Raw genomic sequence first — 16,293 nt, 5'->3', positions numbered from 1 at the left:
ATGAGATATTTCTGGAACATGAAAAAAAATATTATATGCTTTGCCATTATGGGGTGTTGTGTGTAGATTGATGAGGGAAAAAAACAATGTAATACATATTGGAATAAGGCTTTAAATTAACAAAATGTGGATTTTTTTGTTTTGTTTTGTAGAAAACATTTCTGAAAACCTGTTTTTACTTTGTCATTATGGGGTATTGTGTGTACTTTGATGAGGGAAAAAAACACACATTTTTATACATTTTAGTATAAGGCTTTATCGTCACAAAATGTGGAAACAGGGTCTGAATATTCTCAGAATGCACTGTATCAGTATCTTTGGCGAAATCCTGTTCTGTCTGTGTCATGAAGGACCAGACCTCTTGGTAGAGATCAAACAAGCATACAGGGAGGCTAGGGTTACCATGTGTCTCTGACATACATTCAGAGTCCCATACCTGCCTTTGAACAGGGAGGCTAGGGTTACCATGTGTCTCTGACATACATTCAGAGTCCCATACCTGCCTTGGAACAGCACACAGCTAGCTAGCTGGGTTAGCACACACATTAGCTAACATTCAAGCCAGTTTCAGCAACATATGACGCCATACACAAGCTTCTGAGAGCGGATACGCACGTTGGCATGGCAATGACATTCCAGATGAAGTGCGCACAGCTTTACCTTGAAATGAACACACAAACGATGTATACACACAATAACACCCTGGAGATAGGCTAGTCAGTGAGTGCGTTTACATGCACAATAATAATAAGATATTATTATCTGATTATGGGGTATTTGTCTGAACAGTGAAAACCATAGAAGAAGCACTCTTATCGTGGTCTGCGTAAAACCTGCGCAGCAACGACGCTCATAAACGAACATCAATTTATTTCTGCTCCGCTACAATTGTTGTGTTGTTGCTAGACTACTGATGCCAGAGAAATAGCCGGAGAAACAACATCAAAGGATTTATGAAAGAAGACTATTAAATTATATTTCCATTTCTGCATCGTTTATTCCCGAGCAACGGTGTAATACGAGAGATTGTAGGTGTCTGATGTGCTCGTAACGAAATCTAAAATAATCGCTTGGGGTAGGCTATAGCTGCGAGGCTATTGTTGCTTTCGTGTCGTTTTGAGGACAGAAATTTGATTATGTTTTGATCTCAAAGTAAGAGGTCTTTTTTAAATGTTATATCTCTACCAAATGCTTGTTTTTCCCCGCAGCTATAGCTAAGGCAAACGTGTCAACGTAGCGAAATGAGGCACAGGAAAATGACAAGAACACGCAAGGAGAGGTTCTCCAACTGTCCGATTTCTCCAAAGAGAGATTAGTTTATCATTTTATAATCTGTATCCAACTTCAACGATGTCTCTCGTGGCCAGCGATATCCCGACGGACGAAGACCTAGAAGATCTGGTGTGTTGTTTTACGACTTTACTGATGTAGTTATCTACTGTAGTACTACTTCTGTAGATTGGATACTGTTTTAGTTATCTACTGTAGTACTACTTCTGTAGATTGGATACTGTTTTAGTTATCTACTGTAGTACTACTTCTGTAGATTGGATACTGTTTAGTTAGCCTCTGTAGTACTACTTCTGTAGATTGGATACTGTTTTAGTTATCTACTGTAGTACTACTTCTGTAGATTGGATACTGTTTTAGTTATCTACTGTAGTACTACTTCTGTAGATTGGATACTGTTTTAGTTATCTACTGTAGTACTACTTCTGTAGATTGGATACTGTTTTAGTTATCTACTGTAGTGCTACTTCTGTAGATTGGATACTGTTTTAGTTATCTACTGTAGTACTACTTCTGTAGATTGGATACTGTTTTAGTTATCGACTGTAGTACTACTTCTGTAGATTGGATACTGTTTTAGTTATCGACTGTAATACTACTTCTGTAGATTGGATACTGTTTTAGTTATCTACTGTAGTACTACTTCTGTAGATTGGATACTGTTTTAGTTAGCCTCTGTAGTACTACTTCTGTAGATTGGATACTGTTTTAGTGAGCCTCTGTAGTACTACTTCTGTAGATTGGATACTGTTTTAGTGAGCCTCTGTAGTACTACTTCTGTAGATTGGATACTGTTTTAGTTATCTACTGTAGTACTACTTCTGTAGATTGGATACTGTTTTGTGACATCACCGTGACAGCAGTTATTGTCCTGCTACTCTATTAGCCTACAGTAAGTTGTATAGATAGACTCACTAACTAATTCTCCTCTTCTTGTTTCCAAGGTTGAGGATGGACTTTCTCTTGCTACCTACATATCAGACTCTGGAAAGGTGAGATGACTTTCTGTTCCCCCGTGTGTGTGTGTGTGTGTGTGTCTAACCCTTGTTTTGTGTCTCAACAGAAAGCTAGGAAAAAGAAGCTGTCTGGTAAACCTCCCCCTTCTCCCAGTAAGACCAGCTATCATCTACAATACATCTGACTTTAAACTTCAAATTCAACTCCATTGCTTTTACCACCCTAACTTTGGTGTGTGTGTGTGTGTATGTGTGTGTGTGTATGTGTGTGTGTGAGTGTGTGAGTGTGTGTGTGTGTGCGTGTGTGTGTGTGTATGTGTGTGAGTGTGTGTGCGTGCGTGTGTGTGTGTGTGTGCATGTGTGTGTGTATGTGTATGTGTGCAGGGTCTCCGTATCTCTCCAGTATGGATGTGAACCAGAGGAGATCAGCGGTGTCAGCTTGGAGGCCCCTGAGAGGAACTCTGGGGGGAGGGGGGGAGGCCCTAGCGGGGAGAGGTGACACTCTGTTGGAGAGGGGGTGAGGCAGCTCGGAACCCCAGAGAGAACTGTCTGGCTTCGCTAAGCAACGGGCACGGTGGGTACCATGGAGATATAAACAGAACTTTATCACCGTAGAAAACAGCTCTTTACTAACATACCAATGTGGCTGTACTACAGAGAGACAACTATATTCCTAAACCTCCATAGAAACCTGAGAGACAACTATATTCCTAAACCTCCATAGAAACCAGAGACAACTCTATTCCTAAACCTCCATAGAAACCAGACCAACTCTATTCCTAAACCTCCATAGAAACCTGAGAGACACTCTATTCCTAAACCTCCATAGAAACCAGACAACTCTATTCCTAACCTCCATAGAAAACCAGAGAGACAACTATATTCCTAAACCTCCATAGAAACCAGAGAGACAACTCTATTCCTAAACCTCCATAGAAACCAGAGAGACAACTCTATTCCTAAACCTCCATAGAAACCAGAGAGACAACTCTATTACTAAACCTCCATAGAAACCAGAGACAACTCTATTCCTAAACCTCCATAGAAACCAGAGAGACAACTCTATTCCTAAACCTCAATAGAAACCAGAGAGACAACTCTATTCCTAAACCTCCATAGAAACCAGAAGAGACAACTCTATTACTAAACCTCCATAGAAACCAGAGACAACTCTATTCCTAAACCTCCATAGAAACCAGAAGAGACAACTCTATTCCTAACTTCTATTCCTAAACCTCCATAGAACCAGACAACTCTATTCCTAAACCTCCATAGAAACCAGAGAGACAACTCTATTCATAACACCTCCATAGAAACCAGAGAGACAACTCTATTCCTAAACCTCCATAGAAACCAGAAGGACAACTCTTATCCTAAACCTCCATAGAAACCAGAGAGACAACTCTATTCCTAAACCTCCATAGAAACCAGAGAGACAACTCTATTCCTAAAACCTCCATAGAAACCAGAGAGACAACTCTATTCCTAAACCCCTCCATAGAAACCAGAGAGACAACTCTATTCCTAAACCTCCATAGAAACCAGAGAGAACTCTATTCCTAAACCTCCATAGAAACCAGAGACAACTCTATTCCTAAACCTCCATAGGGACACACACAGTTATTCAGCCAGTGTGAGTATCTTTTTGCATGTTATTCCAGCTGACAGCTTGTAGGGTTTTGTTGACCCTAGTGATATGTCTTGCTCAGAGGGGAACCATGTATTTCCACAACAATTATTCATTATAGGTCTACCATTGTATTAAACATGTGTTATTCTCTTTCTCTATCTCTCTCTCTCTCTCTCTCTCTGTCCCTCTCTCGCTCCCCCTCTCCACCCCCACCTTCATTCATTCCCTCTCTCTCTCTTCTCTAGGTCTGTCCCAGTCTCTGAGAGTTGACTTTGACACAACACACACCTCATCCTGTCTCTCCTCTCTCTCTCCTCTCTCCTCTCTCTCTCTAGGTCTGTCCCAGGCTCTGAGAGTTGACTTTGACACAACACACACCTCAGCCTCTCTCTCCTCCTCCTCTCTCCCTCTCTCTCTAGGTCTGTCCCAGTCTCTGAGAGTTGACTTTGACACAACACACACCTCAACCTCTCTCTCCTCTCTCTCTCTAGGTCTGTCCCAGTCTCTGAGAGTTGACTTTGACACAACACACACCTCATCCTGTCTCTCCTCTCTCTCCTCTCTCCTCTCTCTCTCTAGGTCTGTCCCAGTCTCTGAGAGTTGACTTTGACACAACACACACCTCATCCTGTCTCTCCTCTCTCTCCTCTCCTCCTCTCTCTCTCTAGGTCTGTCCCAGTCTCTGAGAGTTGACTTTGACACAACACACACCTCAGCCTCTCTCCCTCTCTCTCTCCTCTCTCTCTCGAGTCTGTCCCAGTCTCTGAGAGTTGACTTTGACACAACACACACCTCACCTCTCTCTCCTCTCTCTCTAGGTCTGTCCCCAGTCTCTGAGAGTTTGACTTTGACCAACACACACCTCTCCTGTCTCTCCTCTCTCTCTTCTCTCTCCTCTCTCTCTCTAGGTCTGTCCCAGTCTCTGAGAGTTGACTTTGACACAAACACACACCTCAGCCTCTCTCTCCTCTCTCTCCTCTCTCTCTCTAGGTCTGTCCCCAGTCTCTGAGAGTTGACTTTGACACAACACACACCTCAGCCTCTCTCTCCTCTCTCTCCTCTCTCTCTCTAGGTCTGTCCCAGTCTCTGAGAGTTGACTTTGACACAACACACACCTCAGCCTCTCTCTCCTCTCTCTCTAGGTCTGTCCCAGTCTCTGAGAGTTGACTTTGACACAACACAAACCTCAGCCTCTCTCTCCTCTCTCTCGTCTCTCTCTAGGTCTGTCCCAGTCTCTGAGAGTTGACTTTGACACAACACACACCTCAGCCTCTCTCTCCTCTCTCTCGTCTCTCTCTAGGTCTGTCCCAGTCTCTGAGAGTTGACTTTGACACAACACACACCTCAGGCCTCTCTCTCCTCTCTCTCTAGGTCTGTCCCAGTCTCTGAGAGTTGACTTTGACACAACACAAACCTCAGCCTCTCTCTCCTCTCTCTCGTCTCTCTCTAGGTCTGTCCCAGTCTCTGAGAGTTGACTTTGACACAACACACACCTCAGCCTCTCTCTCCTCTCTCTCGTCTCTCTCTAGGTCTGTCCCAGTCTCTGAGAGTTGACTTTGACACAACACACACCTCAGCCTCTCTCTCCTCTCTCTCTAGGTCTGTCCCAGTCTCTGAGAGTTGACTTTGACACAACAAACACCTCAGCCTCTCTCTCCTCTCTCTCCTCTCTCTCTAGGTCTGTCCCAGTCTCTGCGAGTTGACTTTGACACAACACACACCTCAGCCTGTCTCTCCTCTTCTCCCTGCACTCCAGAGTATCTCCAACAGGCTCTTGGCATTAAGAAACCCAAACACCTGCACTCCTCATCCAATGGTGTGTGTTCTGTGTGTTTGTGTGTGTTCTATTCTGTGTGCATGTGTGTGTGTGTGTGATGCATTGTTGTGCGTATTATATTCTATGTGAATGTGTGTGCGCTCTGTGCGTGTGTTATTCTACAGTGTAACAGTTATTCTACAGTTATTCCACAGTTATTCTACAGTGTAACAGTTATTCTACAGTTATTCCACAGTGTAACAGTTATTCCACAGTGTAACAGTTATTCCACAGTGTAACAGTTATTCTACAGTGTAACAGTTATTCCACAGTGTAACAGTTATTCCACAGTGTAACAGTTATTCTACAGTTATTCTACAGTGTAGCAGTTATTCTACAGTGTAACAGTTATTCTACAGTGTAACAGTTATTCTACAGTTATTCTACAGTGTAACAGTTATTCCACAGTGTAACAGTTATTCTACAGTGTGTAACAGTTATTCTACAGTGTGTAACAGTTATTCTACAGTTATTCTACAGTGTAACAGTTATTCTACAGTGTGTAACAGTTATTCTCCCTCCAGACTACAGAGAGAAGGAGGACATGTACGATGAGATCATCCACCTCAAGAAGGTAAAGAACCACACACACACACACACACACACACACACACACACACGCAAAGCAAAGATATGTTTTAATAGTTAGGCAAGTTAGCTGGCTAACTGATTGCTCCTACTCTGTAGTAGGTGTTGGACATGTAGAACTTTGTCGTAAATGGCAGAAATCTAATGGCTTTAACCCTGAACTCAGAGGAATTGATCAGGTCTGTTTGTTCCTCTCCAGAGTCTTCAGGCCCAGAAGTCCGAGAAGGACAGGATGAAGGCCAAACTACGGCGTCTGGAGGAGGACAAAACTAAGAAAGACAAGCAAATAGAACAGCTGTTGGATCCCACCAAGGTACCGACCCCCAGCAGCATCACCTCAGATCATACTGACCCCCAGCAGCATCACCTCAGATCATCCCGACCCCCAGCAGCATCACCTCAGATCATCCCGACCCCCAGCAGCATCACCTCAGATCATACCGACCCCCAGCAGCATCACCTCAGATCATACCGACCCCCAGCAGCATCACCTCAGATCATACCGACCCCCAGCAGCATCACCTCAGATCATACCGAACCCCAGCAGCATCACCTCAGATCATACCGAACCCCAGCAGCATCACCTCAGATCATACCGACCCCCAGCAGCATCACCTCAGATCATACCGACCCCCAGCAGCATCACCTCAGATCATACCGAACCCCAGCAGCATCACCTCAGATCATACCGAACCCCAGCAGCATCACCTCAGATCATACCGACCCCCAGCAGCATCACCTCAGATCATACCGACCCCCAGCAGCATCACCTCAGATCATACCGACCCCAGCAGCATCACCTCAGATCATACCGACCCCCAGCAGCATCACCTCAGATCATACCGACCCCCAGCAGCATCACCTCAGATCATACCGACCCCCAGCAGCATCACCTCAGATCATACCGACCCCCAGCAGCATCACCTCAGATCATACCGACCCCCAGCAGCATCACCTCAGATCATACCGACCCCCAGCAGCATCACCTCAGATCATACCGACCCCCAGCAGCATCACCTCAGAACATACCAATACCCAGCAGCATCACCTCAGATCATACCAACCCCCAGCAGCATCACCTCAGATCATACCGACCCCCAGCAGCGTCACCTCAGATCATACTGACCCCCAGCAGCATCACCTCAGATCATACTGACCCCCAGCAGCATCACCTCAGATCATACTGACCCCCAGCAGCATCACCTCAGATCATACTGACCCCCAGCAGCATCAGCTCAGATCATACTGACCCCCAGCAGCATCACCTCAGATCATACTGACCCACAGCAGCATCACCTCAGATCATACAAACCCCCAGCAGCATCAGCTCAGATCATACCAACCTCCAGCAGCATCACCTCAGATCATAGTGGCCCCCAGCAGCATCACCTCAGATCATAGTGACCCCCAGCAGCATCACCTCAGATCATACTGACCCCCAGCAGCATCACCTCAGATCATACTGACCCCCAGCAGCATCACCTCAGATCATACTGACCCCCAGCAGCATCACCTCAGATCATACTGACCCCCAGCAGCATCCCCTCAGATCATAGTTACTCCATGGAGGTCTCTGTAGCTGATCATAGTGACTCCATAGAGGTCTCTGTAACAGATCATAGTGACTCCATAGAGGTCTCTGTAGCAGATCATAGTGACTCCATAGAGGTCTCTGTAGCTGATCTGAGCCTGTTGTTTCCCTCCACAGGGACCGGAGTACACACTGAGTCTGGTGGACAAGAAACACCAGGGGAGCCTGGTAAGTGTGTGTGTGTGTGTGTGTGTGTGTGTGTGTGTGTGTGTGTGTGTGTGTGTGTGTGAGTGAGTGTGTTGTAGGAAGGTGTTGATTGACATGTCCTGTCCTGCAGGTTGTTAATGGACTGAAACAGAGAATCCTGAAGCTGGAACAGCAGTGTAGAGAGAAGGAGAACACTGTGACGTAAGTCTGTCTGTCTCTCTGTGCCTGTCTGTCGGCCGGCCTGTCTGTGCCTGTCTGTGTATCTGTCTGCCGGCCTGTGTGCCTGTCTGTAGGCCGGCCTGTCTGTCTGTGCCTGTCTGTGTATCTGTCTGCCGGCCTGTGTGTCTGTCTGCCGGCCGGCCGGTCTGTCTGTCTCTGCCTGTCTTACTGCCAGCCTGTCCGTCCGTCCGTCTGTCCGTCTGTTCGCCTGCCCGCCTGCCTGTTTCTATATTTATTCATTAGACACTTTTTGCAGAATGAAATGTTGAGATGCAGCATCTCGTTTTCCAGAGATGGGAAACTCCATCACTAATGGATCATGATTAATTACTATCCAAGAAAGTATCAGTGTATCCTAAATTTAAAAAGGTAAAGTCAGAAATATGACATCCTCATACAAGATAAAACCAAGATGAGTAGTATCATCTTCGACCTGTCATTTCCTGTTGTAACAGCAAACTGCAGAGTGAGCTGCAGACCACTAATCTGGAGGAGTTGAAGATCACAGTGGAGACCTACTTTGAGGAGGTACATCTTTGCTCTCCGTACTCGTGCAGTTAGATGTTGTATTTCTACTTGAACGTGATCTTTTCTGGTCCTAACGGGGGTGTGTGTGTGTGTGTGTGTGTGTGTGTGTGTGTGTGTATTCTCCAGATTCAGAGACTGAGGATGATATTGGATGCAACAGAGAAAAGGTACAGAAAGTTTAAGAAAATGTACATTTTAGTCTCTTGGCAGAAGCTCGTATCCAGAGCAATTAGGGTTAAGTGCCTTGCTCAAGGGCACATGGACAGATTATTTTGCACCTAGTCGGCTCGAGGATTTGAACCAGCAACATTTCGGGTTACTGGCACAACCTCTAAACCGCTAGGCTCCCTGTCACCCTAATAACACAACCTCTAAACCGCTAGGCTACCTGTCACCCTAATAACACAACCTCTTAACCGCTAGGCTACCTGTCACCCTAATAACACAACCTCTTAACCGCTAGGCTACCTGTCACCCTAATAACACAACCTCTTAACCGCTAGGCTCCCTGTCACCCTAATAACACAACCTCTAAACCGCTAGGCTACCTGTCACCCTAATAACACAACCCCTAAACCGCTAGGCTCCCTGTCACCCTAATAAACACAACCTCTTAACCGCTAGGCTCCCTGTCACCCTAATAACACAACCTCTTAACCGCTAGGCTACCTGTCACCTCCTTCATAGACTTGTTCACTTGTTCTCCATCTCCTTTCTCTCTCTCTCCTCTCTCTCTCTCTCTCTCTCTCTCTCTCTCTCTCTCTCTCTCTCTCTCTCTCTCTCTCCTCTCTCTCTCTCTCTCTCCTCTCTCTATTCTCTCTCCCCCCTTCCATCTGTAGCAGTAGAACAGAGAGTAAAGGTTCTCAGAGGAAGCAGAAGGTTCTAAGCTCTACGGTTCTGCGTCTATCAGAGAACCTTAAACAGCTACAGCAGGAGAACCACACACTGAGAGAGGAACTCAACACAGACAGCCCAGCCAGTGGGCTGAAAGGTTCTCTCTTTCTCTCTCTCACTCACACACACACACACACACACACACTTTGAGGAAATCAACACAACACAGCAGGGTCAAAGGTTAAATAACAAAATGTCCCAATCTCCCGTATTCATAGTATTTCTAGTCGATGATTTGTTGCTCTTGTGTTTCAGCCTACAAAGATTGGAGCAGACAGAGAGTGTTGAGGAGACTGGTGGAGCTGGAGAGGGTGAGTAGACTGGAGCAGACAGAGAGTGTTGAGGAGACTGGTGGAGCTGGAGAGGGTGAGTAGACTGGAGCAGACAGAGAGTGTTGAGGAGACTGGTGGAAACAGAGAGTGATGGAGTCTTTCTCCTGTCTCCGCCTCCGTCTCCTGGTTGGTCCAGTGGAATGGAGGGAGTAACCTAGGCTTTAGCTCAGGGGGATAACACAGTCTGGTGGCTCACACACACACACACGTTAACCCTCCCTTCCTGTCTTAGAGGTTAGAGGAGGGGAGCAGAGCCCCGGCCAGGAGGAGTGGGGTGGACAGACTGGTCCAGACGGACCACCACACCACACCCACGGAGACAGGGGTTGCTACGCCGCCGGGGATAACCACCGTAACAACGGAAGGGGGCGTTGCAGTGTTAAACACCCAACAGGAAGGGGAGGGGTTTATCCGTCTGAAGGGGTGTGTCAGACAACTGGAGCAGGAGAAGGCGGAGCTACAGGAGACGCTGACCGATAGAGAGTAAGAGAGACGCTACTATGACTACAGCAATGCAGTATGAGAAATTGAAATTGGAAATCACCAGTGATTGCCATAGAATGTTTGATATTGAGTTCAAGGTGTTCTTAGTTTTGGGAATATGTTTAGAATCTTCTGTTTTCAGACAGGAGCTGAGACGACTGATGGCCGAATCTTCTGTTTTTAGACGGGAGCTGAGACGACTGATGGCCGAATCTTCTGTTTTTAGACGGGAGCTGAGACGACTGATGGCCGAATCTTCTGTTTTCAGACGGGAGCTGAGACGACTGATGGCCGAATCTTCTGTTTTCAGACGGGAGCTGAGACGACTGATGGCCGAATCTTCTGTTTTCAGACGGGAGCTGAGACGACTGATGGCCGAATCTTCTGTTTTCAGACGGGAGCTGAGACGACTGATGGCCGAATCTTCTGTTTTCAGACGGGAGCTGAGACGACTGATGGCCGAATCTTCTGTTTTCAGACGGGAGCTGAGACGACTGATGGCCGAATTTTCTGTTTTCAGACGGGAGCTGAGACGACTGATGGCCGAATCTTCTGTTTTCAGACGGGAGCTGAGACGACTGATGGCCGAATCTTCTGTTTTCAGACGGGAGCTGAGACGACTGATGGCCGAATCTTCTGTTTTCAGACGGGAGCTCAGACGACTGATGGCCCGAATCTTCTGTTTTCAGACAGAAGCTGAGACGACTGATGGCTGAAAGAGAGCAGGAAGAGAAAGAGACGGAGAGGAGGAAGAATGAACGAAGGAGTGAACATGAGAAGGAAACACGACTCCACCTGTATGTATCTCCCAGTTCAACACTCCTACACAATGAATGGTGTTTCCATCCAATATGACAGAAATACTACTTGGAACTGTTTACTACAGGCTTATAACCACTGGGACATGGCCCACAGAGGTTGTATGGACACTTCTTCTCTCTTGTGTGTCTGCGCCATGACGTTGCCACGGAAACCTTTCTACCCGTCTGATTCTCCTCCTTGTTCCAGACTGGAGGTAGAACAGCTGACCGTGAAGATAGAGTCTCTGGAGGAGGAGAAGAAGAGATGGACTGAAGAAGAACAGAACCGGGAGAACCGGAAGGAGAACCCAGAAGGGAGGGAGGAGAAGGAAAGAGAGGAGAGGGAAGAACAGAACCAGGAGAAGGAAAGGGCAGCTAGGGTGATCCAGAAAGAGTGGCTGGAGCACAGAGACAGGGTAACTAACTAACTACTGTAACTAACTCACTACTGTAACTAACTACCCAGAAACAGAGTGGCTGGAGCACAGAGACAGGGTAACTAACTAACTACTGTAACTAACTCACTACTGTAACTAACTACCCAGAAACAGAGTGGCTGGAGCACAGAGACAGGGTAACTAACTAACTACTGTAACTAACTACCCAGAAACAGAGTGGCTGGAGCACAGAGACGGGGTAACTAACTCACTACTGTAACTAACTACCCAGAAACAGAGTGGCTGGAGCACAGAGACAGGGTAACTAACTAACTACTGTAACTAACTAACTACTGTAACTAACTACCTACTGTAACTAACTAACTACTGTAACTAACTAACTACTGTAACTAACTAACTACTGTAACTAACTAACTACTGTAACTAACTACTGTAACTAACTAACTACTGTAACTAACTAACTACTGTAACTAACTAACTACTGTAACTAACTAACTACTGTAACTAACTACCTACTGTAACTAACTAACTACTGTAACTAACTAACTACTGTAACTAACTAACTACTGTAACTAACTAACTACTGTAACTAACTACTGTAACTAACTACTGTAACTAACTACTGTAACTAACTAACTACTGTAACTAACTAACTACTGTAACTAACTAACTACTGTAACTAACTAACCACTGTAACTAACTACCCAGAAACAAACATTTTAAATAGTTAATCTAAATAAGTTGTTGTACCTGCCAGCTGCTACCACAGAACGGGAAGGAAGACCCATCTCCTATGGACTAATAAAGTACATTCTCTCTCTCTCTTCTCTCTCCTCTCTCTTCATCCTCTCTCCTCTCCCTCCTCTCTTCTCTCTCTCCTCTTCTCTCTCTCCCTCCTCTCTCCTCTCTCTTCATCCTCTCTCCTCTCTCTCCTCTCTCTCCTCTCTCTTCTCTCTCCCTCCTCTCTCCTTCCTCTCTCTCCCTTCTCTCTCACTCCTCTCTCTCCCTCTTCTCTCTCCCTCCCATCTCCACTCTCTCCTCTCTCTCCCTCCTCTCTCCCTCTTCTCTCTCCCTCCTCTCCCTCCTCTCCTTCCTCTCTCTCCTCTCTCTCTCCCTCCCTCCCTCTTCTCTCTCCCTCCTCTCTCCACTCTCTCCTCTCTCTCCCTCCTCTCTCCTCTCTCTCCCTATTCTCTCCCTCCTCTCTCCACTCTCTCTCCCTCCTCTCTCCTCTCTCCCTATTCTCTCACCCCCTCCTCTCTCTCTCCTCCCCCTCCCTCCCTCTCTCTCTCTCCTCTCTCTCCCTCCTCTCTCCTCTCTCTTCATCCTCTCTCCTCTCCCTCCTCTCTTCTCTCTCTCCCTCTTCTCTCTCTCCCTCCTCTCTCCTCTCTCTTCATCCTCTCTCCTCTCTCTCCTCTCTCTCCTCTCTCTTCTCTCTCCCTCCTCTCTCCTTCCTCTCTCTCCCTCCTCTCTCTCTCCTCTCTCTCACTCCTCTCTCTCCCTCTTCTCTCTCCCTCCCATCTCCACTCTCTCCTCTCTCTCCCTCCTCTCTCCCTCTTCTCTCTCCCTCCTCTCCTCCTCTCCTTCCTCTCTCTCCTCTCTCTCTCCCTCCCTCCCTCTTCTCTCTCCCTCCTCTCTCCACTCTCTCCTCTCTCTCCCTCCTCTCTCCTCTCTCTCCCTATTCTCTCCCTCCTCTCTCCTCTCTCCCTATTCTCTCACCCCCTCCTCCTCTCTCTCTCCTCCCCCTCCCTCCCTCTCTCTCTCTCTCTCCTCTCTCTCCCCCTCCCTCCAGGACACAGTGTTGGTCCAGTCAGCAATAAGAGGACATCTCGTCAGACAGAGCCAGATAGCTCACCTCCGAGACACACACACCAGCACTCTCAGCAAGGTCTCTCTCTCTCTCACACACACACACACACACACACACACACACACACACACACACACACACACACACACACACACACACACACACACACACACACACACACACACACACACACACACACACACACACACACACACACACACACACACACACACACACACACACACTGTTTGCGGGGTGGCAGGTAGCTTAGTGGTTAGTGTTGGACCAGTAACCGAAAGGTTGCAAGATCGAATCCCCGAGCTGACAAGGTAAAAAAATCTATCGTTCTGCCCCTGAACAAGGCAGTTAACCCACTTTTCCTCGGTAGGCCATCATTGAAAATAAGAATTTATTTTTAAGAACTGACTTGCCTAGTTAAATAAAGGTAAAATATTTAGATATATTTTTTGTGCTGTAGTTCAACCAAATAGCCACTGAGGGGCACTGTTTCCCCGTATTTACAATAGGTATCTATAGAGTAGAGGGAGTTTGCCCTAATTAGGCTCTGATATAGGAGTTACTATTTCATGTTTCATTTCCAGAATGGCCAATCACAGCGCGGCAGTGATGTTACCTCCCGTGTGGAGGATGGGGAGCTGGTTGCCGTGACGCTGATCCAGTCTGTGTTCCGAGGTCACCTGACACGCAGCGCACTAATGACGGAGAGGTGACACACACCACCACACACAGTTTTGACATTGCGTCTGTGTTTGTATTGTGTTGTATAACCGTGTGTTTGTATTGTGTCGTATAACTGTGTGTTTGTATTGTGTTGTGTAACTGTGTGTTTGTATTGTGTCGTATAACTGTGTGTTTGTATTGTGTTGTATAACTGTGTGTTTGTATTGTGTTGTATGACTGTGTGTTTGTATTGTGTTGTGTAACTGTGTGTTTGTGTTGTGTTGTATAACTGTGTGTTTGTGTTGTATAACTGTGTGTTTGTATTGTGTTGTATAACTGTGTGTTGTATAACTGTGTGTTTGTGTTGTATCACTGTGTGTTTGTGTTGTGTTGTATCACTGTGTGTTTGTGTTGTATAACTGTGTGTTTGTATTGTGTTGTATAACTGTGTGTTTGTATTGTGTTGTATAACTGTGTGTTTGTATTGTGTTGTATAACTGTGTGTTTGTGTTGTGTTGTATAACTGTGTGTTTGTATTGTGTTGTGTAACTGTGTGTTGTATAACTGTGTGTTTGTAGCTCTGAGTCTCCAGCCTCTCCTCCCTGTGGACCCACACCAGCTCCTAGAAGAGTCCCCTCTGCCCCTTCAACACACACTCCCAGCAACACAGGTGAGATATATATACACACACACACACTGAATCTGACACCTTGGTGGCACAGCGCTGACTGAAGGACAAATCAGGATTTGAAAGTGTGTGTGTGTGTGTGTATATGTGTGTGTGTATATATATGTCCGTGTGTGTGTGTGTGTGTGTGTGTGTTAGCCCTTCCAGGCAGTGATGTAGATGAAGATGTAATGGAGCTGAGTGAGGAAGATCCCTGGCCTGTCTCTAACACACTGTCCAACAGGAGCAGACTCACACCAGGTATGCTGTCTGGGGATAGAAACCTATATATATATTTATAATATGTGTTCCTGTGCTTCTGTGTGTGTTTCTGTGTGTGTGCGGATATATATATTTACAGTGTGTGTGTGTGTGTGATATGTGTGTGTGTAATATGTGTGTGTGTGTGTTCCTGTGCTTCTCTGTGTGTATATATCATGTGTGTGTGTGTGTGTGTGTGTGTGTATATAATGTGTTCCTGTGCCTCTGTGTGTGTGTTTATAATGTGTGTGTATATATAATGTGTGTGTATATATAATGTGTGTGTATATATAATATGTGTGTATATAATGTGTGTGTGTATATAATGTGTTCCTGTGCTTCGCCTGTAGCCCAACTACAGCTCCACCCACCTCCAGATTCCAAGGTTGCTAAGGCGATGGACTCTGAGGATTCCGACGATGACATCATCGTGTCTCCGTCTCGTCTCGTGGGAAGGAGAGAAGAAATCTACTTCTAGACCAGAGCATTGCACTATGGGATATGAAGTGTGTGTGTGTAGCTGGGTATGCAGGCTTTTACTCCAGCCCTACACCAGATTCAATCAAGGTCCAGAGGACATGCTGATAAGTAGAACCAAGTGTGTTTTGGTAGTGCAGGGCTGGAACGAAGTCCTGCACATGCAGTAGCTCTCCGGGAGGGGAGTGGTTGTTGGTGTCAGGGCTGTAATGATAATGATGATAATGATAATGATGATAATCCTGAACATATCCAGGAGGGTTTCTTGGCCAGCTCTCTGCCCAATAAATCTCCGTTCTGATACAGATGGTTTTTTAGGTTGCCAAAGTGCCTGAGTATATAGATTATTAATGGTCATAAACAAAGTTATCAATCATGGAGTTTATTGGAGAATGAGCTACTTTTAAAACATGTCTATCAATATAAACACTGCTGATTCAAACTGTGAAATTATGAGCATATTCTACTGCAATATGACGCTCAGAGGAGAGTGTGTGCGCGCGCGTGATCGTGCCTTGAGTTGTGTTTATTATAATAGCTGTAATCCATGAAAATAATGTTTTATCTGATTAAATGAGTATCTTTCCTTGTATGGTAAAACACTTCAGAGGTCATGGTGTTTCTTCGTTTTTTGATGAAAATGTGTGTTGTGATGTTTTGTCGTAATGGACATCAACTGGGTTGTGTATTACGGTTACACCGTCGGGAAGGGAGGGGGGCGGTCTGAG

General features: G+C 46.0%; 1 protein-coding gene and 1 long non-coding RNA gene across 2 annotated transcripts; both read left to right on the top strand.

Moving 5' to 3' along the window:
- Positions 1–838: 838 nt before the first annotated feature.
- LOC116360061 (uncharacterized) lies at positions 839–2,715 on the top strand. Its single transcript, XR_004206893.1, has 5 exons — positions 839–1,075; positions 1,209–1,401; positions 2,235–2,282; positions 2,354–2,399; positions 2,631–2,715. It is a non-coding gene; the product is annotated as an uncharacterized LOC116360061 (long non-coding RNA).
- Positions 2,716–2,763: 48 nt separating this feature from the next.
- Positions 2,764–16,172, top strand: LOC116352791 (IQ domain-containing protein E-like). The gene is made up of 18 exons (XM_031814564.1): positions 2,764–2,820; positions 5,633–5,692; positions 6,217–6,266; positions 6,480–6,593; positions 7,989–8,039; positions 8,149–8,219; positions 8,693–8,765; positions 8,892–8,932; positions 9,605–9,756; positions 9,915–9,970; positions 10,224–10,474; positions 11,164–11,271; positions 11,483–11,690; positions 13,462–13,557; positions 14,082–14,206; positions 14,739–14,830; positions 14,987–15,088; positions 15,439–16,172. The coding sequence occupies exons 3-18, from the start codon at positions 6,237–6,239 to the stop codon at positions 15,564–15,566; spliced, it is 1,698 nt and encodes a 565-aa protein (XP_031670424.1). The 5' UTR covers positions 2,764–2,820; positions 5,633–5,692; positions 6,217–6,236; the 3' UTR covers positions 15,567–16,172.
- Positions 16,173–16,293: the final 121 nt, after the last annotated feature.

The sequence above is a fragment of the Oncorhynchus kisutch genome, unplaced genomic scaffold (genome assembly GCF_002021735.2).
Source record: "Oncorhynchus kisutch isolate 150728-3 unplaced genomic scaffold, Okis_V2 Okis07a-Okis12b_hom, whole genome shotgun sequence".
In the NCBI taxonomy this organism is placed as follows: Eukaryota; Metazoa; Chordata; class Actinopteri; order Salmoniformes; family Salmonidae; genus Oncorhynchus; species Oncorhynchus kisutch.
The sequence above is the reverse complement of the archived record's forward strand: the minus strand, read 5'-3'. Positions and strand labels throughout refer to the sequence as shown.

Excerpts from the sequence above, each read along its gene's own strand:
- LOC116352791 (XM_031814564.1), top strand. The coding sequence starts at position 6,237 with ATGTACGATGAGATCATCCACCTCAAGAAG. Across the intron at positions 6,594-7,988 it reads AGCTGTTGGATCCCACCAAG|GGACCGGAGTACACACTGAG; the intron begins GTACCGACCCCC and ends TTCCCTCCACAG. Across the intron at positions 8,933-9,604 it reads TTGGATGCAACAGAGAAAAG|CAGTAGAACAGAGAGTAAAG; the intron begins GTACAGAAAGTT and ends TTCCATCTGTAG.